The sequence below is a fragment of the Lithobates pipiens genome, unplaced genomic scaffold (genome assembly GCF_037356315.1).
Source record: "Lithobates pipiens isolate NorthernLeopardFrog02 unplaced genomic scaffold, aLitPip1_a1.2 Scaffold_13, whole genome shotgun sequence".
In the NCBI taxonomy this organism is placed as follows: Eukaryota; Metazoa; Chordata; class Amphibia; order Anura; family Ranidae; genus Lithobates; species Lithobates pipiens.
Genome location: NW_027507718.1, coordinates 536,632,132 through 536,656,193, shown reverse-complemented (window position 1 = coordinate 536,656,193; position 24,062 = coordinate 536,632,132). Strand labels below are relative to the sequence as shown.

The window sequence follows — 24,062 nt, the reverse complement described above, 5'->3', positions numbered from 1 at the left end:
TTCCGGGTGATGATGATGATAGTAGTAGTAGAGTTCAGGGTGATGATGATAATGATAGTAGTAGAGTTCAGGGTGATGATGATGATGGTAGTAGTAGAGTTCAGGGTGATGATGATAGTAGTAGTAGAGTTCAGGGTGATGATAATGATGGTAGTAGTAGAGTTCAGGGTGATGATGATGATAGTAGTGTTTCCGGGTGATGATAGTAGTAGAGTTCAGGGTGATGATGATGGTAGTAGTAGAGTTCAGGGTGATGATGATGGTAGTAGTATAGTTCAGGGTGATGATGATGGTAGTAGTAGAGTTCAGGGTGATGATGATGATGGTAGTAGTAGAGTTCAGGGTGATGATGATAATGATAGTAGTAGAGTTCAGGGTGATGATGATGGTAGTAGTGTTTCCGGGTGATGATGATGGTAGTAGTAGAGTTCAGGGTGATGATGGTAGTAGTAGAGTTCAGGGTGATGATGATGGTAGTAGTATAGTTCAGGGCGATGATGATGGTAGTAGTAGAGTTCAGGGTGATGATGCTAGTAGTAGTGTTTCTGGGGGGTGATGATGATAGTAGTAGTGTTTCCGGGTGATGATGATGATAGTAGTAGTGTTTCCGGGTGATGATGATGATGGTAGTAGTAGAGTTCAGGGTGATGATGATGATAGTAGTAGAGTTCAGGGTGATGATGATGATGGTAGTAGTAGAGTTCAGGGTGATGATGATGGTAGTAGTAGAGTTCAGGGTGATGATGATGGTAGTAGTAGAGTTCAGGGTGATGATGATAATGATAGTAGTAGAGTTCAGGGTGATGATGATGATAGTAGTAGAGTTCAGGGTGATGATGATAGTAGTAGAGTTCAGGGTGATGATGATGATGGTAGTAGTAGAGTTCAGGGTGATGATGATAGTAGTAGAGTTCAGGGTGATGATGATGATGGTAGTAGTAGAGTTCAGGGTGATGATGATAGTAGTAGTAGAGTTCAGGGTGATGATAATGATGGTAGTAGTAGAGTTCAGGGTGATGATGATGATGGTAGTAGTAGAGTTCAGGGTGATGATGATGATAGTAGTAGAGTTCAGGGTGATGATGATGATGATAGTAGTAGAGTTCAGGGTGATGATGATGATAGTAGTAGAGTTCAGGGTGATGATGATGATGATAGTAGTAGAGTTCAGGGTGATGATGATGATAGTAGTAGAGTTCAGGGTGATGATGATGATGATAGTAGTAGAGTTCAGGGTGATGATGATGATAGTAGTAGAGTTCAGGGTGATGATGATAGTAGTAGTAGAGTTCAGGGTGATGATGATGATGATAGTAGTAGAGTTCAGGGTGATGATGATAGTAGTAGTAGAGTTCAGGGTGATGATAATGATGATAGTAGTAGAGTTCAGGGTGATGATGATGGTAGTAGTAGAGTTCAGGGTGATGATGATAGTAGTAGTAGAGTTCAGGGTGATGATGATGATGATAGTAGTAGAGTTCAGGGTGATGATGATAGTAGTAGTAGAGTTCAGGGTGATGATAATGATGATAGTAGTAGAGTTCAGGGTGATGATAATGATGATAGTAGTAGAGTTCAGGGTGATGATGATAGTAGTAGTAGAGTTCAGGGTGATGATAATGATGATAGTAGTAGAGTTCAGGGTGATGATGATGATAGTAGTAGAGTTCAGGGTGATGATGATGATGATAGTAGTAGAGTTCAGGGTGATGATGATGATAGTAGTAGAGTTCAGGGTGATGATGATGATAGTAGTAGAGTTCAGGGTGATGATGATAGTAGTAGAGTTCAGGGTGATGATGATAGTAGTAGTAGAGTTCAGGGTGATGACCCCCGAGCCGCTCTCTATATGCAGAACTTCAGGTTGGTTTTCTTCAGGTTGATGTAAGAGGACCGCACCCGACCCCTCCGGACTGGTCACTTGTGGAGCTGCAAGGTGGCCTTCAGGACCTGAGATCTTCTCTGACATGTATACTGAAGTCCATTACTGTCCCTTGAGCTGTGGCACAGTCCCGGGTGGGACCCTGTCAGTCCCGGGTGGGACCCTGTCAGTCCCGGGTGGGACCCTGTCAGTCCCGGGTGCGATCCTGTCAGTCCCGGGTGCGATCCTGTCAGTCCCGGGTGCGATCCTGTCAGTCCCGGGTGGGATCCTGTCAGTCCCGGGTGGGATCCTGTCAGTCCCGGGTGGGATCCTGTCAGTCCTAGGCCCGATCCTGTCACTTATGACCCTCTTTGTGAGTTGGCTGTGTGGGCCAACCTCCAATAGGATCCTCGTTACTGGAACCATTAGGTGCCTCTTAGGTTTCCTGCTTTCTGAGGGTCCCTCTGTGGAAGGGATGGAGAGGGATGGGGAGGGATGGGGAGGGATGGAGAGGGATGGAGAGGGATGGGGATGGATGGGGAGGGATGGAGAGGGATGGAGAGGGATGGGGAGGGATGGAGAAGGAGGGATGGGGAGGGATGGGGAGGGATGGAGAGGGATGGAGAGGGATGGAGAGGGATGGGGAGGGATGGAGAAGGAGGGATGGAGAGGGATGGGGAGGGATGGAGAGGGATGGGGAGGGATGGAGAAGGAGGGATGGGGAGGGATGGAGAGGGATGGAGAGGGATGGGGAGGGATGGAGAGGGATGGGGAGGGATGGAGAAAGATGGGGAGGGATGGAGAGGGATGGGGAGGGATGGGGAGGGATGGGGAGGGATGGAGAGGGATGGGGAGGGATGGAGAGGGATGGAGAAGGATGGAGAGGGATGGGGAGGGATGGGGAGGGATGGAGAGGGATGGGGAGGGAGGGATGGATGGGGAGGGATGGAGAGGGATGGGGAGGGATGAATGGGGAGGGATGCAGAGGGATGGGGAGGGATGGAGAGGGAGGGATGGAGATGGATGGGGAGGGATGGATGGGGAGGGATGGAGAGGGATGGGGAGGGATGGATGGGGAGGGATGGAGAGGGATGGGGAGGGATGGATGGGGAGGGATGGAGAGGGATGGATGGGGAGGGATGGAGAGGGATGGGGAGGGATGGATGGGGAGGGATGGAGAGGGATGGGGAGGGATGGAGAGGGATGGAGAGGGATGGGGAGGGATGGATGGGGAGGGATGGGGAGGGATGGAGAGGGATGGGGAGGGATGGATGGGGAGGGATGGGGAGGGATGGATGGAGAGGGATGGATGGAGAGGGATGGAGAGGGATGGGGAGGGATGGAGAGGGATGGATGGAGAGGGATGGGGAGGGATGGAGAGGGATGGGGAGGGATGGATGGAGAGGGATGGATGGAGAGGGATGGATGGAGAGGGATGGGGAGGGATGGAGAGGGATGGGGAGGGATGGATGGAGAGGGATGGATGGAGAGGGATGGGGAGGGATGGGGAGGGATGGAGAGGGAGGGATGGAGAGGGATGGAGAGGGATGGATGGAGAGGGATGGATGGAGAGGGATGGAGAGGGAGGGATGGGGAGGGATGGGGAGGGATGGAGAGGGAGGGATGGGGAGGGATGAATGGGGAGGGATGGAGATGGATGGGGAGGGATGGAGAGGGATGGATGGGGAGGGATGGAGAGGGATGGGGAGGGATGGATGGGGAGGGATGGAGATGGATGGGGAGGGATGGATGGGGAGGGATGGAGAGGGATGGGGAGGGATGGATGGGGAGGGATGGAGAGGGATGGGGAGGGATGGATGGGGAGGGATGGAGAGGGATGGATGGGGAGGGATGGATGGGGAGGGATGGGGAGGGATGGATGGGGAGGGATGGAGAGGGATGGGGAGGGATGGAGAGGGATGGAGAGGGATGGGGAGGGATGGATGGGGAGGGATGGGGAGGGATGGAGAGGGATGGGGAGGGATGGATGGGGAGGGATGGGGAGGGATGGATGGAGAGGGATGGAGAGGGATGGAGAGGGATGGGTAGGGATGGAGAGGGATGGATGGGGAGGGATGGAGAGGGATGGATGGAGAGGGATGGGGAGGGATGGAGAGGGATGGGGAGGGATGGATGGAGAGGGATGGATGGAGAGGGATGGAGAGGGATGGATGGAGAGGGATGGGGAGGGATGGAGAGGGATGGGGAGGGATGGATGGAGAGGGATGGATGGAGAGGGATGGAGAGGGAGGGATGGGGAGGGATGGGGAGGGATGGAGAGGGAGGGATGGAGAGGGATGGAGAGGGATGGATGGAGAGGGATGGATGGAGAGGGATGGAGAGGGAGGGATGGGGAGGGATGGGGAGGGATGGAGAGGGAGGGATGGAGAGGGATGGAGAGGGATGGATGGAGAGGGATGGATGGAGAGGGAGGGATGGGGAGGGATGGAGAGGGAGGGATGGAGAGGGATGGAGAGGGATGGATGGAGAGGGATGGATGGAGAGGGATGGAGAGGGAGGGATGGGGAGGGATGGGGAGGGATGGAGAGGGAGGGATGGAGAGGGATGGAGAGGGATGGATGGGGAGGGATGGAGAGGGATGGAGATCTCGTGTCATCTGTGGTCTGATTCCCACCATTTAGCGTTGTGGAACTCCCATCCAACTGATGGTCCTGATTACAGGAGACGTGTGGAACTCCAATCCTTGGTTTGTACCTGCTGTCTGCCTACAACGACCTGGTCACCTCTGGCCATTGTACTGTGTGTGGTGGGTGTCTGAGGACAGATCCGCTGTACCGGGTCCTCACAGCTCCTCCTCCAATAATCGATCCAGTGCCGCCAGTAGCAGGAGCCCTTAGATGCCAGACACGGATTCCCTGGCATTTCATGCCCTGGTAAAGTCCATGCCATCTTCAGAGACTTCCTTGGCTCCTCTGCTCTATCCATGGAGGATTCCACTGCAGTCATTCTGGATTTTATGGACCAGAATTTCTGATTCTGACCACAGAGGCCATAAGTGTGTCCCCAGATTTTGGATCTGATCTGCTGTGACCTTTGAGCCTTCAGCCCCGGAGACCCGGTGCGATGCTCGCCTCTCAAGTTCCGGACACACAAATGTGCACCTGGGGGGTCCGTTTTCTGCTGTTAGTCCCAATCTGAGAGGGACCTTCTCAGCTCTTGGTGCTGTTTGTGGTCTCTATCAGTACCGTCCCCAGTCCATGCCTCTTTAGGGCTCCAGCTGAGGTCTTTCTACCTCCCAGATGCCTACCAGCCTTGTACCCCTTTGAGACGTGTGCCCCTCTGTGAACCCCGCAGTATCCTAACTTCACAAGGCGCCTATCATCTCAGTGGAGGGTGTACCTATCTTTATGAACCCCACCAATAGGTGGCTGGGAGGCGTTTTTCAAACTCCCAAGTCCAAAACGGAGTCCGGCAACCAGTTTACCCGCAATTCTTGGTCTTCCAAATTCCACCAAACCTGAGGAGAACCCCCCACTTTTCAGAGAGGGGGAGGGCAGGGGAGTCTTTTAGGCTTTGCAGACACGTGGATGACCTCCATCTCAGCGGCTTGGGTATGGAAGGTGGTTTCCAATACCAGCTAGAGGTACGTTTCCAGTCCCAGTTAATTACTTCAAGCTGTCGGTGTCCCCTCGGAGATATGCAGATCCTAATGGTATGGGGGGTCTTCTGGAACAAGTCTCATTGCCCCAGTGCCTGTGATAAAGCAGTTCCTCTTCACAGTATTCAAACCCAAAGGGGGCATCCACCCAATTTTGTATCTCAAGGCCTTAAATGTCTTCAAGGTCTTATGGTCGTGGTCCCGTCTTCGGACAGACTGCTTCATCTACCACTTCTCAGGATTGATGGCTCTGTAATCCTGCTCTGGAGTTGGGGAAATACTTTGCTCTAGTCTCCTGAAATATCCAGGATGAGTGCCAGTCACCTTGCCAGTGCAGGGAACTTGGACTAAAGAGAAAATCTTGTCTCCCCATCAAAATTCTGGAAATTTGGGCAATCTGACTGTCCTTACAGCACTGGTCCTCCCAGTTGGAGGAACATCCAATCAGAATTTAGTCATGGCAGTGGCATATATCAACCATTAGTGAGGAACCAGAAGCATCACAATGGCAAAAAGAATGAATCCTGTCCTGGACAGAACGATATTCCAGCCTTGCCCACTTTTGACATGCCAGGCGTGGACAATTGGCAGGCAAACTTCCTCAGTGCCTGGACCCAGATGAGTGGTCCCTACATTCAGAAATGTCACCAGATGAGTGGTCCCTACATTCAGAAATGTCACCAGATGAGTGGTCCCTACATTCACAAATGTCACCAGTGGGGAACTCCAGATGAGGCCCTCCTGGCCTCCTTGTTGAATTGTACAATGAACTGGACTGGTATCTCTCCAGGTGCAGGGATGGGAAGTAGGGGATGCTTTGTTGGTTCCATTGATTCCCTACACCCTGATCTATGGCTTTCCTCCCTGAAAACTCCCTTCCTTTCTTCTCTTTAGGATAAAGATGGGGGGCATTCCAGCGATCCCCATAGCTCTAGACGGTCTCTTGGTACTTGACCTCAGAATACTCCTGGCAGACTCTTTGTGGGATTTTCCGGGTCATTTGGATGTTCTATTTCAAAGATTGATTTTCCATCCTCTTCCTCAGTTCCTGGCCTGAACACCCGATAGTTAAAGCCCAGATTGTGAGGGATGGGAATACTCTTAACCGGTGACTCCCATGATGCTAAAAACTAGTTGTGTCTGCAGGGGTTCTCCTGGTACGTGGAAGAGCATACTATAGTATGTCGGAGGCAAGAGACTTTAACCCCAGGAAATCCTCTGTGGAATGGACCCCTGCCGCCTTAGATGACCTGGGCCAGCATTTGGCCTTTGCACTATCCTGGGTCCGGGATCTGCGCTCGTGGTCTTCTTCCAGAAACTGCTGGCTTCCCATTCTTTCATAAAGACTTTTGTGCAGGGTGGTTCCCCTGTCCGCTCTTCTGTGAGATGCAAATGCTGTTCTCTTGCCGCTTCTCAAACTTTGAACCTATCCGGTTTATTCCCCTTTCAACTTCTCACAAGGTTGCATTTCCAGTTGCCATCACCCCTGTGAGGAGAGTGTCTGAGGTGGTGGCTTTATCCTTTAGAGAACCCTTTCTGGTCTTACACAAGGACAAGGTGGGTTGGGGCCCAGGACTTTTTTTCTACCTCAGGTAGTGTCTGCCTTTCCTCTTAACCCGGGCATCACTCGTTCTTCCTTCAGAGATCTCTCTATTGCCTGGATGTAGTTCAGTCTGTTTCTATCAGCCAATGCTTCCTTCAGAAAGACGGACTCTCTATCATTCCTGATGGTCCCCACAAGGGTGAATAACTTCTCCTTTCACCATATCTAGAGTCTGAAGTATTGGGTCCCTCCTCTTCTCTCAGGGCACACTCCGCTAGATCTCTAAGTGCCTCCTGGGCTTTGTGGTATTAGGCTACCAATGGTCTTCTGTTCTTTGTGGCATTGGGCTACCGATGGTCTTCTGGGCTTTCTGGCATTGGGCTACCGATGGTCTTCTGTTCTTTGTGGCATTGGGCTACCGATGGTCTTCTGTTCTTTGTGGCATTAGGCTACCGATGGTCTTCTGTTCTTTGTGGCATTGGGCTACCAATGGTCTTCTGTTCTTTGTGGCATTGGGCTACCAATGGTCTTCTGGGCTTTCTGGCATTGGGCTACCGATGGTCTTCTGTTCTTTGTGGCATTAGGCTACCGATGGTCTTCTGTTCTTTGTGGCATTGGGCTACCGATAGTCTTCTGTTCTTTGTGGCATTGGGCTACCGATGGTCTTCTGTTCTTTGTGGCATTGGGCTACCGATGGTCTTCTGTTCTTTGTGGCATTGGGCTACCGATGGTCTTCTGTTCTTTGTGGCATTGGGCTACCGATGGTCTTCTGTTCTTTGTGGCATTGGGCTACCGATGGTCTTCTGTTCTTTGTGGCATTGGGCTACCGATGGTCTTCTGTTCTTTGTGGCATTGGGCTACCGATGGTCTTCTGTTCTTTGTGGCATTGGGCTACCGATGGTCTTCTGTTCTTTGTGGCATTAGGCTACCGATGGTCTTCTGTTCTTTGTGGCATTGGGCTACCGATGGTCTTCTGTTCTTTGTGGCATTGGGCTACCGATGGTCTTCTGTTCTTTGTGGCATTGGGCTACCGATGGTCTTCTGTTCTTTGTGGCATTGGGCTACCGATGGTCTTCTGTTCTTTGTGGCATTAGGCTACCGATGGTCTTCTGGGCTTTGTGGCATTAGGCTACCGATGGTCTTCTGTTCACATTCTCTAAGGTCTACCTGGTGGATGTTCAGGACTCATGTAGTGCCATCCTCGGGTTGAAGGTCCTGCAGGCAGCTCCTTCCCAGATTATTAAGGCTTCCACATGGTCTTCTGTTCACTCGTTTTCTGCGTTGCTCTGGGTGGATCTTCAGGCCTCTTCTAATAAGAACCTTTCGGTGCCTTTTTAAGCTGAAGGCAGTCCACAGTTCCGTAGTTTTCGTGGGCCTTTTGGAGTTTTTCTTGCTTTTGCCCACCTCTCAGTTGGACTTCTTTTGAATGTCCCAACAGTCAGAGATTACCCACGTTCCTCAATAAACAAGAAAAGTGACTTTTGTAGTCACCGTCAAATACTTTTCTTGGGGTCCATCGAGGGACAATACTGTAGGTGTTTATATTCATGCTGTGCCACAAAACTGAGAAATACTCCACGTAGGAGGGGATATCCTGGGCTGGCCTATGGGGTGTCCAGTTCTCCTGTAGGTGGCAGTATTACTGGACAGAACACGACTTCCTGTATTCATCAATGAACTTGAAGAAAAGGATTTCTCCTTAAGACAGGGGTCTCCAAACTGCGGCCTAGAGGGCCACATGTGGCCCTTTGGTAGCTTTTATCCGGCCCTTAGTGGACTATTCCTTCCACTGAAATAAGGCACTATTCCTCCCACTGACACCAACAATGGGGCATTATTTATTTTATGGATACCAATGATGGGATACTATTCCTCCTACTAATAGGGGCACTACTCCTCCTATTGACCACAAACCCTTAGGCCATATTTATTCTCACTGGTGACGGGCCCGTGAAATTTTCTGCCCCTGCTGGCCACAATCTGGCCCCCCCTAAAGTCTGAAGGAAAATAAAGTGGCCCTTTTTTTTGAAAAGTTTGGAGACCCCTGCCTTAAGAAAAACATATTTTTGTAATAAAGACCTCCGATACCCAACACGGTGTATTGTAACAGGAAGACCAGTACGGAGCAGGACTGTAGATTGACGTTTTCTGGGTGGAGACACCTCGGATACACCCCACAATGTGGCTCCATCATTCTGGATGTTTCTTCTCTCTCCTGCAGGCATCTACAGCACAGAAGACATTGGAGGTGTAGCGGAGCCAAGTGTCGGCATCATCGTGATTGGATGTCACCATCTCTGTGAATCGATTTCTGTTCTGTCTGGAGACTTCCCATATATACCAGAGTCACGTCTGTCCCATGAGAAGTATATTGGGGGTGGGGTGGGGGGAAAAGGACAGTAATGGGTGAAAGTAGTCCTATGCTCTTCCTTTTTACGGGATCACTGCTCATCCCTGGCAGATCCTGAATCCTAATGAAAGTTCTGGAATGTTCTCTATTGTCTCAATTGTCTGCCAATCGGTGATGGGAATTCAGTGGACTCCGTCTGTCTTCTCCTCGTTCCTCCAGCATTCGTTCTCAGACGCACTTTCTGATTGGTGAATTCTGTTCAGCAGACGAGTGAGACTACCCAAGTAGATGCCGCATGGTGGACATGTTGAAGTCTCATTGTGATAGTATGGAAAGTGTTACAAGACTGTCCATTATGTGGGGGAGGTGTGAGGAGCCCCCTGGATGGTCCATAGTAGGTGGTGGGAGGGGTGGGGGAGCCCTCTGGATGGTCCATAGTATTTGGTGGGAGGGGTGGGGAGCCCCCTGGATGGTCCATAGTAGGTGGTGGGAGAGGTGGGGAGCCCCCTGGATGGTCCATAGTAGGTGGTGGGATGGGGTGGGGAGCCCCCTGGATGGTCCAGAGTCTATAGGGGAGGGGTGGGGAGACCCCTGGATGGTCCAGAGTCTGTAGGGGAGGGGTGGGGAGGCTCCTGGATGGTCCAGAGTCTGTAGGGGAGGGGAGACCCCTGGATGGTCCAGAGTCTATAGGGGAGGGGTGGGGAGGCTCCTGGATGGTCCAGAGTCTATAGGGGAGGGGTGGGGATCACCCTTGATGGGTCATAGCCTATGGGGGTTTCTCCTCATGAATAATAGTGGGCAGACATGTCTGTGTTGTCACACACAGGAAGATCCACAGATCGCAGTTCTCACTGATTGGTTCTATGACTGTACATAATTAATTATTTGTATTTGTACAGAAAAATTGTCTTTTTCGAGGTGCCAATAAAATTATCATTATATTTGTGAAAGGTGAACTGTCTGTTCTATTTCCCGTTATCACAATAAGAAATGTTCAGAAATGAATGCTGTGTGCGTTAGCGCAACTAGCACACAATCTGCCCATCCAATGCTGACCCAACAAGGAGTTTATTTATTATATATATATATATATATATATATATATATATATATATATATATATATATATATATATATATATATATATATATTCTCTTTTTATACAGTTACAATACAGATACTCAAATCCGAGCTTCATTTCATATATATATTCCCATAAACCCCCCCAAAAAAAAGGAAAAAGACCCCCCCCCCACAATTCATTTCCCCCATATGGTATGACAAACTCTACTTGATCATTATGAATCCAACTTGGTAATAATGGTTTTAATCTTTTATGCAATTATTTTAGCAAAAATCTTTGTCTATTTTTAACAGTAATATCGGTCTATAGCTGGGGGGGGGGGGGGGGGCATTTTCCGCCTTCAGAATAAGAGTTATGTTATCCTCTACCCATTTCATACCCTCTTCCCCTCCTCCCCTCCTCCCCTCATTGCGGGACCATCTCATGTGGCTTGGAGCTATTGGCATTCCAGTGTTTTCTTCCCATCCTAGTGGGGGTGGGGATTGGGGTAAGAGATCCAGCTTACTACAAAAGTCCCTCAGATATTCAGGAAATCTCAAAACTGCAGTTCGGACATCCTTTTTTTTCCCCCTTAAGACGAGCTGGAAATCCCCATCGATATGATACATTATCTGCCCACATTTGCCCTGTTAATGGATTAAGGCGGGGGTAGGGGGGGGGGGGGTAGGCAACCTCGGGCCCTCCAGCTGTTTTGAAACTACAAATCCCATCATGCCTCTGTCTCTAGGAGTCATTGCCTGTGATGGTCGGGGTCTTGCAATGTCTCATGGGACTTTTGGAGTTGGAGGGCCCGAGGTTGCCTGACTTATAGAGTCTTTTCTTGCCAATGTCTCTGATGATAGATCCGTGCGAATCTTCTCCTTCATAAGAGATTGCCGCCGACTTCCGTGTTTTTTCCACGATTATTAATTTTTCTTCTGCATAGGGAAACCCTCACCATCACATCTCTTGGGGTGTCACCAGCCTTGACTTTGGTACCTTGTAGCCCTGTGCATTCTATACATTTGTAATGTTTCTTAAATGTCTCTGCCCAGCATAGGGTTAAATAATTCCCCCATCACTCCCATTAATTCATCATCTTTATATATATTCTCCGGTAAACCTCTTATATGTACATTTTTGCTTCGGCTTTGATTTTCTTCTCCTCCATTTTATACGAGAGAGATCCATCTGCTCATTCATATCCTCCAGGCTTTGATCATACTTATCCAACCTTTCCTCCATCTCTTCCACTCAGACCAAGGGCCTGCCAAGTATCTGACCATCCTGCCCCGTATCTGACCGTCCTGCCCCGTATCTGACCGTCCTGCCCCGTATCTGACCGTCCTGCCCCGTATCTGACCGGCCTGCCCCGTATCTGACCGGCCTGCCCAGTATCTGACCGTCCTGCCCAGTATCTGACCGTCCTGCCCCGTATCTGACCGTCCTGCCCCGTATCTGACCGTCCTGCCCCGTATCTGACCGTCCTGCCCCGTATCTGACCGGCCTGCCCCGTATCTGACCGGCCTGCCCAGTATCTGACCGGCCTGCCCAGTATCTGACCGTCCTGCCCAGTATCTGACCGGACTGCCCAATATCTGACCGGACTGCCCAATATCTGACCGGACTGCCCAATATCTGACCGGCCTGCCCAATATCTGACCGGCCTGCCCAGTATCTGACCGTCCTGCCCCGTATCTGACCGTCCTGCCCAGTATCTGACCGGACTGCTGCAATATCCGTTTTCAGTGACACTTCAAATTGATCCAGTGTCTCCGCCAAGATCTCTCTAATTTTGAGGTGCTCTCGCCGGGGCTTCTCCTGATCTTATATCCTCCTCAACTGATAGTTCTACATCTCCTTTCTTCTTTTGCTCTCCACTTTGCACTTTTGGGCATCCTTGAGAACTGCCCCCAGTACTTCTTGGCCGGGTTGATGTCTCAGCGGTCTTTTCACTGATATGCTGGCAGCTGCCCGAATCCACCTAGATCCAATAGCTGTGGGTTCTGGTTGGAGCAATAGTCGTAGAGGGAGTAGCAGGGTCGGTGGGTGGCAGCGGGGTCCAGGAGCCTTCTACTGCCATGCACCATTCCCCTCTCCTCTCAGCGTCTCACCGAATTCTGGCATCAGGCAGCAGCGGGGGGTCAGATGAGGCTCGGCCGTCCAGCGTGAGTGTCGTTATGTGTCTGGACTCCTCCCCATCCCTCCCGATTCCCGTCTCATTAGGACTACTCAACAAGAAGTTATGTAGAGCAATCTAAATTTCATCCAGGAGAGGACCAACCTAACCCTATACCTACCCAACCCCTAAGATGTCCCAATAATACGCTGACAGGAGAGGACCAACCTAACTCTATACCTACCCAACCCCTAAGATGTCCCAATAATACGCTGAAAGGAGAGGACCAGCCTAACCCTATACCTACCCAACCCCTAAGATGCCCCAATAATACGCTGACAGGAGAGGACCAACCTAACTCTATGCCTACCCAACCCCTAAGATTTCCCAATAATACGCTGACAGGAGAGGACCAACCTAACTCTATGCCTACCCAACCCCTAAGATGTCCCAATAATACGCCGACAGGAGAGGACCAGCCTAACCCTATACCTACCCAACCCCTAAGATGTCCCAATAATACGCTGACAGGAGAGGACCAACCTAACCCTATACCTACCCAACCCCTAAGATGCCCCAATAATACGCTGACAGGAGAGGACCAACCTAACCCTATACCTACCCAACCCCTAAGATGTCCCAATAATACGCTGACAGGAGAGGACCAACCTAACCCTATACCTACCCAACCCCTAAGATGTCCCAATAATACGCTGACAGGAGATGACCAACCTAACCCTATACCTACCCAACCCCTAAGATGTCCCAATAATACGCTGACAGGAGAGGACCAGCCTAACCCTATACCTACCCAACCCCTAAGATGCCCCAATAATACGCTGACAGGAGATGACCAACCTAACCCTATACCTACCCAACCCCTAAGATGTCCCAATAATACGCTGACAGGAGAGGACCAGCCTAACCCTATACCTACCCAACCCCTTAAGATGTCCCAATAATACGCTGACAGGAGAGGACCAACCTAACCCTATACCTACCCAACCCCTAAGATGTCCCAATAATACGCTGACAGGAGAGGACCAACCTAACCCTATACCTACCCAACCCCTAAGATGTCCCAATAATACGCTGACAGGAGAGGACCAACCTAACTCTATGCCTACCCAACCCCTAAGATGTCCCAATAATACGCTGACAGGAGAGGACCAACCTAACCCTAAGATGTCCCAATAATATGGTGACAGGAGAGGACCAGCCTAACCCTAAGATGTCCCAATAATATGGTGACAGGAGAGGACCAGCCTAACCCTAAGATGTCCCAATAATATGGTGACAGTGGAGAATCAACCTAAACCTTATCCCTACCCGAGCCCAAAGATGCCCCAATAACATGGTAACTGGAAAGGACAAACCTAGATCCAACCCTAAGATGTCCCAATAATACAGTGAGGAAAGAGGACTAACCTCAACCTAACCCCTAAAATGTTCCAATAATATGATGACTGGGAGGACCAGCCCAACCCTAAGATATCCCAATAAGATGGTGACAGGAGAGGACCAGCCTAACCCTGAGGTATGCCAATAATACTGTGACAGCGGAGAATCAACCTAAACCTATACCTTATGATGTCCCAGTAATATACTAATGGGATGAACCAACCCAACCCGAACCCCCCTCATTTATTACTACCAATGTGACACAGCCCCCTTCCTAATAAAATGGAGGTGCAGATTTCATCCATCTCTGGGTCCAGAGAGAACAGACAAACCACTCCTCCCCTTTATCTCCCTACCAGTTATCTTGCAGAGCATTGCACCCAGGGATGATTTGGATGATGTTAGTAGCTCTGTTGAGGAGGCTCCAGAGTCCGGTGTGTGGCTGCTGGTCAACCCCTTGTGATCTTGTCATGGTGGGGGGGGGGGGGATTTTGCTTTGACAAAGCAGGGATTCAGTGTTCTGGAAGGGTCCTTTTTGTACCCCTCTCTCTTTGGAAGAGGTCTTAGGGGTGAGGTCCCATGTTGAGCAGGCTGTGTGCTGGGGTTTAGGCTCCAGGGCTGGAGTAGGGGCCTAGAGCAGTGATGGCGAACCTCGGCACCCCAGATGTTTTGGAACTACATTTCCCATGATGCTCAACTATACTGCAGAGTGCCAGAGCATCATGGGAAATGTAGTTCCAAAACATCTGGGGTGCCAAGGTTCACCATCACTGGCCTAGAGTGCATCACCTTCATCTTTATGTAGGATGACCATGTGGGTCTAGGAAGAGAACTAATGCCGGAGTTACACTTCAACCTCTTGGATTGTGGAGCTGAACTATTCCAGCAGATGTTCTGTAGGATGCTTCTAGATTCTGGGACCCCCCCCCCCTTACTGATGGCTACCAGAAGTACTGTAGGAGTTCGATGTGGGTTTTGAGTATTCCACACTTGGTCCTTCTGTCCTACCAGGTTCACAAAAAGCACTAAAAATACTTCTTGTGGACCCAAATCCTTCAAGGGAAAATATCTATCCTGGGGACTAGGAATGTCCTGAGTGGGAGTCCCTATTGCTATCATAAGACCCTTTAGGTGGAGGCACACTCTAGAATTAAGAACATCAAGAATAGTTTTTTATTGGGGGGGGGGAGGAATCAGAAGAAGCAGAGAACATAAGAATGTAGGATTTCCACCCCAGACCTGGGAAAACACGCTGACAAATTACAGACTTCTGTCCCAGACTGTGGACACTTCTGGTCAGAGAGCTCTCCGGCACAGACTGCGGTCACTTCTGGTCAGAGAGCTCCCCGGCACAGACTGCGGACACTTCTGGTGAGAGAGCTCTCCGGCACAGACTGCGGTCACTTCTGGTCAGAGAGCTCCCCGGCACAGACTGCGGTCACTTCTGGTGAGAGAGCTCCCCGGCACAGACTGCGGTCACTTCTGGTGAGAGAGCTCTCCGGCACAGACTGCGGACACTTCTGGTCAGAGAGCTCTCCGGCACAGACTGCGGTCACTTCTGGTCAGAGAGCTCTCCGGCACAGACTGCGGACACTTCAGCTCTCTGGCACAGACTGCGGACACTTCTGGTGAGAGAGCTCTCCGGCACAGACTGCGGTCACTTCTGGTCAGAGAGCTCTCCGGCACAGACTGCGGTCACTTCTGGTCAGAGAGCTCTCCGGCACAGACTGCGGTCACTTCTGGTGAGAGAGCTCTCTGGCACAGACTGCGGACACTTCTGGTGAGAGAGCTCTCTGGCACAGACTGCGGACACTTCTGGTGAGAGAGCTCTCTGGCACAGACTGCGGTCACTTCTGGTCAGAGAGCTCTCCGGCACAGACTGCGGTCACTTCTGGTGAGAGAGCTCTCCGGCACAGACTGCGGTCACTTCTGGTCAGAGAGCTCTCCGGCACAGACTGCGGTCACTTCTGGTCAGAGAGCTCTCCGGCACAGACTGCGGTCACTTCTGGTCAGAGAGCTCTCCGGCACAGACTGCGGACACTTCAGCTCTCTGGCACAGACTGCGGACACTTCTGGTCAGAGAGCTCTCCGGCACAGACTGCGGACACTTCTGGTCAGAGAGCTCTCCGGCACAGACTGCGGACACTTCTGGTGAGAGAGCTCTCCGGCACAGACTGCGGTCACTTCTGGTCAGAGAGCTCTCCGGCACAGACTGCGGACACTTCTGGTCAGAGAGCTCTCCGGCACAGACTGCGGTCACTTCTGGTCAGAGAGCTCCCCGGCACAGACTGCGGACACTTCTGGTGAGAGAGCTCTCCGGCACAGACTGCGGTCACTTCTGGTGAGAGAGCTCTCCGGCACAGACTGCGGACACTTCTGGTCAGAGAGCTCTCCGGCACAGACTGCGGACACTTCTGGTCAGAGAGCTCTCTGGCACAGACTGTGGACACTTCTGGTCAGAGAGCTCTCCGGCACAGACTGCGGTCACTTCTGGTCAGAGAGCTCCCCGGCACAGACTGCGGTCACTTCTGGTCAGAGAGCTCTCCGGCACAGACTGCGGACACTTCTGGTCAGAGAGCTCTCCGGCACAGACTGCGGACACTTCTGGTCAGAGAGCTCTCCGGCACAGACTGCGGTCACTTCTGGTCAGAGAGCTCTCCGGCACAGACTGCGGTCACTTCTGGTCAGAGAGCTCTCCGGCACAGACTGCGGACACTTCTGGTCAGAGAGCTCTCCGGCACAGACTGCGGACACTTCTGGTCAGAGAGCTCTCCGGCACAGACTGCGGACACTTCAGCTCTCTGGCACAGACTGCGGACACTTCTGGTCAGAGAGCTCTCCGGCACAGACTGCGGACACTTCTGGTGAGAGAGCTCTCCGGCACAGACTGCGGTCACTTCTGGTCAGAGAGCTCTCCGGCACAGACTGCGGACACTTCTGGTCAGAGAGCTCTCCGGCACAGACTGCGGTCACTTCTGGTCAGAGAGCTCTCCGGCACAGACTGCGGTCACTTCTGGTGAGAGAGCTCTCCGGCACAGACTGCGGACACTTCTGGTCAGAGAGCTCTCCGGCACAGACTGCGGTCACTTCTGGTCAGAGAGCTCTCCGGCACAGACTGCGGTCACTTCTGGTCAGAGAGCTCTCCGGCACAGACTGCGGACACTTCTGGTCAGAGAGCTCTCTGGCACAGACTGTGGACACTTCTGGTCAGAGAGCTCTCCGGCACAGACTGCGGACACTTCTGGTCAGAGAGCTCTCCGGCACAGACTGCGGACACTTCTGGTCAGAGAGCTCTCTGGCACAGACTGCAGTCACTTCTGGTCAGAGAGCTCTCCGGCACAGACTGCGGTCACTTCTGGTGAGAGAGCTCTCCGGCACAGACTGCGGTCACTTCTGGTGAGAGAGCTCTCCGGCACAGACTGAGGACACTTCTGGTGAGAGAGCTCTCCGGCACAGACTGTGGTCACTTCTGGTCAGAGAGCTCCCCGGCACAGACTGCGGTCACTTCTGGTCAGAGAGCTCTCCGGCACAGACTGTGGTCACTTCTGGTCAGAGAGCTCCCCGGCACAGACTGCGGTCACTTCTGGTCAGAGAGCTCCCCGGCACAGACTGCGGACACTTCTGGTCAGAGAGCTCTCCGGCACAGACTGCGGTCACTTCTGGTCAGAGAGCTCTCCGGCACAGACTGCGGTCACTTCCGGTCAGAGAGCTCTCTGGCACAGACTGCGGTCACTTCTGGTGAGAGAGCTCTCCGGCACAGACTGCGGTCACTTCTGGTGAGAGAGCTCTCCGGCACAGACTGCGGTCACTTCTGGTGAGAGAGCTCTCCGGCACAGACTGCGGACACTTCTGGTCAGAGAGCTCTCCGGCACAGACTGCGGTCACTTCTGGTGAGAGAGCTCTCCGGCACAGACTGCGGTCACTTCTGGTGAGAGAGCTCTCCGGCACAGACTGCGGTCACTTCTGGTGAGAGAGCTCTCTGTCCCAGACTGTGGACACTTCTGGTCAGAGAGCTCTCCGGCACAGACTGCGGTCACTTCTGGTCAGAGAGCTCTCCGGCACAGACTGCGGTCACTTCTGGTCAGAGAGCTCTCCGGCACAGACTGCGGTCACTTCTGGTCAGAGAGCTCCCCGGCACAGACTGCGGTCACTTCTGGTGAGAGAGCTCCCCGGCACAGACTGCGGTCACTTCTGGTGAGAGAGCTCTCCGGCACAGACTGCGGTCACTTCTGGTCAGAGAGCTCTCCGGCACAGACTGCGGACACTTCAGCTCTCTGGCACAGACTGCGGACACTTCTGGTGAGAGAGCTCTCCGGCACAGACTGCGGTCACTTCTGGTCAGAGAGCTCTCCGGCACAGACTGCAGTCACTTCTGGTCAGAGAGCTCTCCGGCACAGACTGCGGACACTTCTGGTGAGAGAGCTCTCTGGCACAGACTGCGGACACTTCTGGTGAGAGAGCTCTCTGGCACAGACTGCGGTCACTTCTGGTCAGAGAGCTCTCCGGCACAGACTGCGGTCACTTCTGGTGAGAGAGCTCTCCGGCACAGACTGTGGTCACTTCTGGTCAGAGAGCTCTCCGGCACAGACTGCGGTCACTTCTGGTCAGAGAGCTCTCCGGCACAGACTGCGGACACTTCAGCTCTCTGGCACAGACTGCGGACACTTCTGGTCAGAGAGCTCTCCGGCACAGACTGCGGACACTTCTGGTCAGAGAGCTCTCCGGCACAGACTGCGGACACTTCTGTTGAGAGAGCTCTCCGGCACAGACTGCGGTCACTTCTGGTCAGAGAGCTCTCCGGCACAGACTGCGGACACTTCTGGTCAGAGAGCTCCCCGGCACAGACTGCGGTCACTTCTGGTCAGAGAGCTCCCCGGCACAGACTGCGGACACTTCTGGTGAGAGAGCTCTCCGGCACAGACTGCGGTCACTTCTGGTGAGAGAGCTCTCCGGCACAGACTGCGGACACTTCTGGTCAGAGAGCTCTCCGGCACAGACTGCGGACACTTCTGGTCAGAGAGCTCCCCGGCACAGACTGCGGTCACTTCTGGTCAGAGAGCTCCCCGGCACAGACTGAGGTCACTTCTGGTCAGAGAGCTCTCCGGCACAGACTGCGGACACTTCTGGTCAGAGAGCTCTCCGGCACAGACTGCGGACACTTCTGGTCAGAGAGCTCTCCGGCACAGACTGCGGTCACTTCTGGTGAGAGAGCTCTCCGGCACAGACTGCGGTCACTTCTGGTCAGAGAGCTCTCCGGCACAGACTGCGGTCACTTCTGGTGAGAGAGCTCTCCGGCACAGACTGCGGTCACTTCTGGTCAGAGAGCTCTCCGGCACAGACTGCGGACACTTCTGGTCAGAGAGCTCTCCGGCACAGACTGCGGACACTTCTGGTCAGAGAGCTCTCCGGCACAGACTGCGGACACTTCTGGTCAGAGAGCTCTCCGGCACAGACTGCGGACACTTCTGGTCAGAGAGCTCTCCGGCACAGACTGCGGTCACTTCTGGTCAGAGAGCTCTCCGGCACAGACTGCGGTCACTTCTGGTCAGAGAGCTCTCCGGCACAGACTGCGGACACTTCAGCTCTCTGGCACAGACTGCGGACACTTCTGGTCAGAGAGCTCTCCGGCACAGACTGCGGACACTTCTGGTCAGAGAGCTCTCCGGCACAGACTGCGGACACTTCTGGTGAGAGAGCTCTCCGGCACAGACTGCGGTCACTTCTGGTCAGAGAGCTCTCCGGCACAGACTGCGGACACTTCTGGTCAGAGAGCTCTCCGGCACAGACTGCGGTCACTTCTGGTCAGAGAGCTCTCCGGCACAGACTGCGGTCACTTCTGGTCAGAGAGCTCTCCGGCACAGACTGCGGTCACTTCTGGTCAGAGAGCTCTCCGGCACAGACTGCGGTCACTTCTGGTCAGAGAGCTCTCAGGCACAGACTGCGGACACTTCTGGTCAGAGAGCTCTCTGGCACAGACTGTGGACACTTCTGGTCAGAGAGCTCTCCGGCACAGACTGCGGTCACTTCTGGTCAGAGAGCTCCCCGGCACAGACTGCGGTCACTTCTGGTCAGAGAGCTCTCCGGCACAGACTGCGGACACTTCTGGTCAGAGAGCTCTCCGGCACAGACTGCGGACACTTCAGCTCTCTGGCACAGACTGCGGACACTTCTGGTCAGAGAGCTCTCCGGCACAGACTGCGGACACTTCTGGTCAGAGAGCTCTCCGGCACAGACTGCGGACACTTCAGCTCTCTGGCACAGACTGCAGTCACTTCTGGTCAGAGAGCTCTCCGGCACAGACTGCGGTCACTTCTGGTGAGAGAGCTTCCGGCACAGACTGAGGACACTTCTGGTGAGAGAGCTCTCCGGCACAGACTGTGGTCACTTCTGGTCAGAGAGCTCCCCGGCACAGACTGCGGTCACTTCTGGTCAGAGAGCTCTCCGGCACAGACTGTGGTCACTTCTGGTCAGAGAGCTCCCCGGCACAGACTGCGGTCACTTCTGGTCAGAGAGCTCCCCGGCACAGACTGCGGACACTTCTGGTCAGAGAGCTCTCCGGCACAGACTGCGGTCACTTCTGGTCAGAGAGCTCTCCGGCACAGACTGCGGTCACTTCCGGTCAGAGAGCTCTCTGGCACAGACTGCGGTCACTTCTGGTGAGAGAGCTCTCCGGCACAGACTGCGGTCACTTCTGGTGAGAGAGCTCTCCGGCACAGACTGCGGTCACTTCTGGTGAGAGAGCTCTCCGGCACAGACTGCGGACACTTCTGGTCAGAGAGCTCTCCGGCACAGACTGCGGTCACTTCTGGTGAGAGAGCTCTCCGGCACAGACTGCGGTCACTTCTGGTGAGAGAGCTCTCCGGCACAGACTGCGGTCACTTCTGGTCAGAGAGCTCTCCGGCACAGACTGCGGTCACTTCTGGTGAGAGAGCTCTCCGGCACAGACTGCGGTCACTTCTGGTCAGAGAGCTCTCCGGCACAGACTGCGGTCACTTCTGGTCAGAGAGCTCTCCGGCACAGACTGCGGTCACTTCTGGTCAGAGAGCTCTCCGGCACAGACTGCGGTCACTTCTGGTGAGAGAGCTCTCCGGCACAGACTGCTGCCTCTTCTGGTCAGAGAGCTCTCCGGCACAGACTGCTGCCTCTTCTGGTCAGAGAGCTCTCCGGCACAGACTGCGGACACTTCTGGTCAGAGAGCTCTCCGGCACAGACTGCGGTCACTTCTGGTCAGAGAGCTCTCCGGCACATAACCGAACACTATACAATTGATTGTTGTTTGTGTTCTGTCACTTAGTGTAAAATAACAAGGCTGCGGAGAGGCCACTTTGGCACAAGAACAAGTCTAAGGCCGCGTACACATGATCAGACTATCCAGCGGACTTGGACCAAAGTCCACCGGACAATCCGCCCGTGTGTGGGCTCTGGCGGACTTTTTTTTTCCCTCAAAAGTCCGGCGTAGTAGTTTTGACTGAAAATTGTCCAGCCGTCTGTGCGCTAGTCCGCCGGACTTGCACACATGGAGAAAAGTCAGTTCTTCTTCTCCTTACGCTCTCTCTCTGGCCGCAATGACAGGGACGCGTTGTGCGTCGACTTGTATATTGACAATGGGCGGGGTCACCGGATGATGTCACATGGTGACCCCACCCCCTTATGATGTCAGAGTCCCAGAGGATGCTGGGACTGTGACATCATAAGGGGCGGGGACATCACCCCTTCCTCAAAGCACCCCCCACATTGAGGGCACGTGGCCTGGTAGGGCTCAGGAGCGAGGGAGCTCGCTCGTCCCCACCCCCATTCCTGACTGACCTTGGATAAGGGTCTGATATGGACCTTGGGGGGACCCCCACACCGTTTTTTCGGCGTAGGGCTCCCCCTTTAAGTCCATACCAGGTGACGGGGCCAGCAAGGTGTCAATCTCGCCCATGGAGGCAGCGACATTGACCCCCTGCACTAGTCCCGGCTACCCGGAGCCGTGTTCAAAATGAACGGACTTTCCTCCGTGTGTGGGCAAGTCCGTTAGTTTCAAAAGTACAACCGGTTCAATTCATGGATATTTTAGATTTAGACCAATCAACAAGCTAAAAGTCTTACATTTATATTTAATATCCAAAAGGCGGCAGCCATATATACAAAAGTTGCAGCAGGTTACATAAAGACACATACAAGTTCATCACTTCTTTAAACTAAAGATTATTATGACGATCTAAATCCTCCTCCGGTTGCATGGATTCGGGAGATGAAATGTACGGACCTCTCTGTTAACAAATGAATCCGGAGAACATGGACAGTGACTGCAATCCCTCCATTGGCCGGATACACGCCAAGCCAAATTCCAATAGAATTATTTTATTATCACCGTGCAGCTGATCTTCTTGGATTGCTTTACCTGCGTAATGCCAGGTTGGACTTGGAAGATGTCAAGTATGAAGTGTGATGGGAAATCCAAACCAATAGACCATTCATGGTGACATCTCTGTCCATGGAGACAGCGCCTCGCTCTACCCTTCGAGTCAGCCTCAGCTGTCTGCTGGTAAGTATAGCTGTGATATACGGTTCTCTACATGATATGATAACAGCCCCAGTGAGGATTACATTTAACCCATAAGAGTTGATTTACTAAACCTGAAGAGTGCAGAATCTGGTGCAGTTCTGCATTGAAACCAATCGGCTTATCACTTCATCTTGTTCAATTGGACTTTGACAACTAAACCTGGAAGCTGATTGGTTTCTATGGAGAGCTGCACCAGATTTTACTCTCTCCAGTTGTAGTAAATCAACCCCCATACTGTCCATTGACTACACATGCTGTACTTCTAGTGTCTGCTGTGCAGATCTTCAAAAAAACGCAAAACTTATCCTAAATGTATTACAGGTTCTTAACATTTATATTGGTTTCTGTTGTTACACAATTGTAGTATTATTATTATTATTATTATTATTTCAGACATGATATAAAATGCTTTTAATTTTCCCATCAACTGGTGGAAGTTATTTCATTTCTGTGTCTGGAACTCTCTTGTGCTGCTGCTTCTTCATCTTCTTCCTGAGGCCAAGAGAGGAGAAGAAGGTGGTGAGATGATGGAGACAAGTTGAGAAGAGATTTTTTTTTTTTATGGAAAAAATGTGATAAGAAGGGGAGAAAATGTGACATGAAGATTGGATGATGGAGAGAGGAAGGGGAGGAGATGATGATATAAAGGGGAGGAGATGGAGAAATTAAGGGGAGGAGATGGAGAGATGAAAGGGAGGAGATGGAGAAATGAAGGGGAGGAGATGGCGAGATGAAAGGGAGGAGATGGAGAAATGAAGGGGAGGAGATGGCGAGATGAAGGGGAGGAGATGGCGAGATGAAAGGGAGGAGATGGAGAAATGAAGGGGAGGAGATGATGAGATGAAGGGGAGGAGATGGAGAGATGAAAGGGAGGGGATGATGGAGAGATAAAGGGGGGAGATGGTGAGATGAAGGGGAGGAGATGGAGAAATGAAGGGGAGGAGATGGAGAAATGAAGGGAGGAGATGGTGAGATGAAGGGGAGGAGATGTTGAGATGAAGGGGAGGAGATGTTGAGATGAAGGGGAGGAGATGGAGAAATGAAGGGGAGGAGATGGAGAAATGAAGGGGAGGAGATGGTGAGATGAAGGGGAGGAGATGGAGAAATGAAGGGGAGGAGATGGAGAGATGAAGGGGAGGAGATGATGAAATTAAAGGGAGGAGATGTTGAGATGAAGGGGAAGAGATGGAGAGATGAAGGGGAGGAGATGATGAGATGAAGGGGAGGAGATGATGAGATGAAGGGGAGGAGATGGTGAGATGAAGGGGAGGAGATGATGAGATGAAGGGGAGGAGATGATGAAATGAAGGGGAGGAGATGATGAGATGAAGGGGAGGAGATGATGAGATGAAGGGGAGGAGATGATGAGATGAAGGGGAGGAGATGGAGAGATGAAGGGGAGGAGATGATGAGATGAAGGGGTGGAGATGATGAGATGAAGGGGAGGAGATGGAGAGATGAAGGGGAGGAGATGATGAGATGAAGGGGAGGAGATGATGAGATGAAGGGGAGGAGATGGAGAGATGAAGGGGAGGAGATGGATGAGATGAAGGGG

General features: G+C 52.4%; 2 protein-coding genes across 2 annotated transcripts in view; one reads left to right on the top strand and one right to left on the bottom strand.

The window, feature by feature from the left end:
* LOC143975968 (myosin-IIIa-like) overlaps window positions 1-9,803 on the top strand; it is a 192,336-nt gene extending 182,533 nt beyond the window's left edge. Inside the window, exon 30 of the mRNA XM_077478497.1 lies at window positions 9,245-9,803. Coding sequence (XP_077334623.1) covers window positions 9,245-9,277 — 33 coding nt within the window. The 3' untranslated portion in view covers window positions 9,278-9,803. The remainder of the gene's footprint in view (window positions 1-9,244) is intronic.
* A 12,232-nt stretch (window positions 9,804-22,035) lies between these two features.
* The window catches only part of LOC143975734 (eppin-like), a 40,722-nt gene continuing 38,695 nt past the window's right edge, over window positions 22,036-24,062 (bottom strand). Inside the window, exon 7 of the mRNA XM_077478236.1 lies at window positions 22,036-22,999. Coding sequence (XP_077334362.1) covers window positions 22,945-22,999 — 55 coding nt within the window. The 3' untranslated portion in view covers window positions 22,036-22,944. The remainder of the gene's footprint in view (window positions 23,000-24,062) is intronic.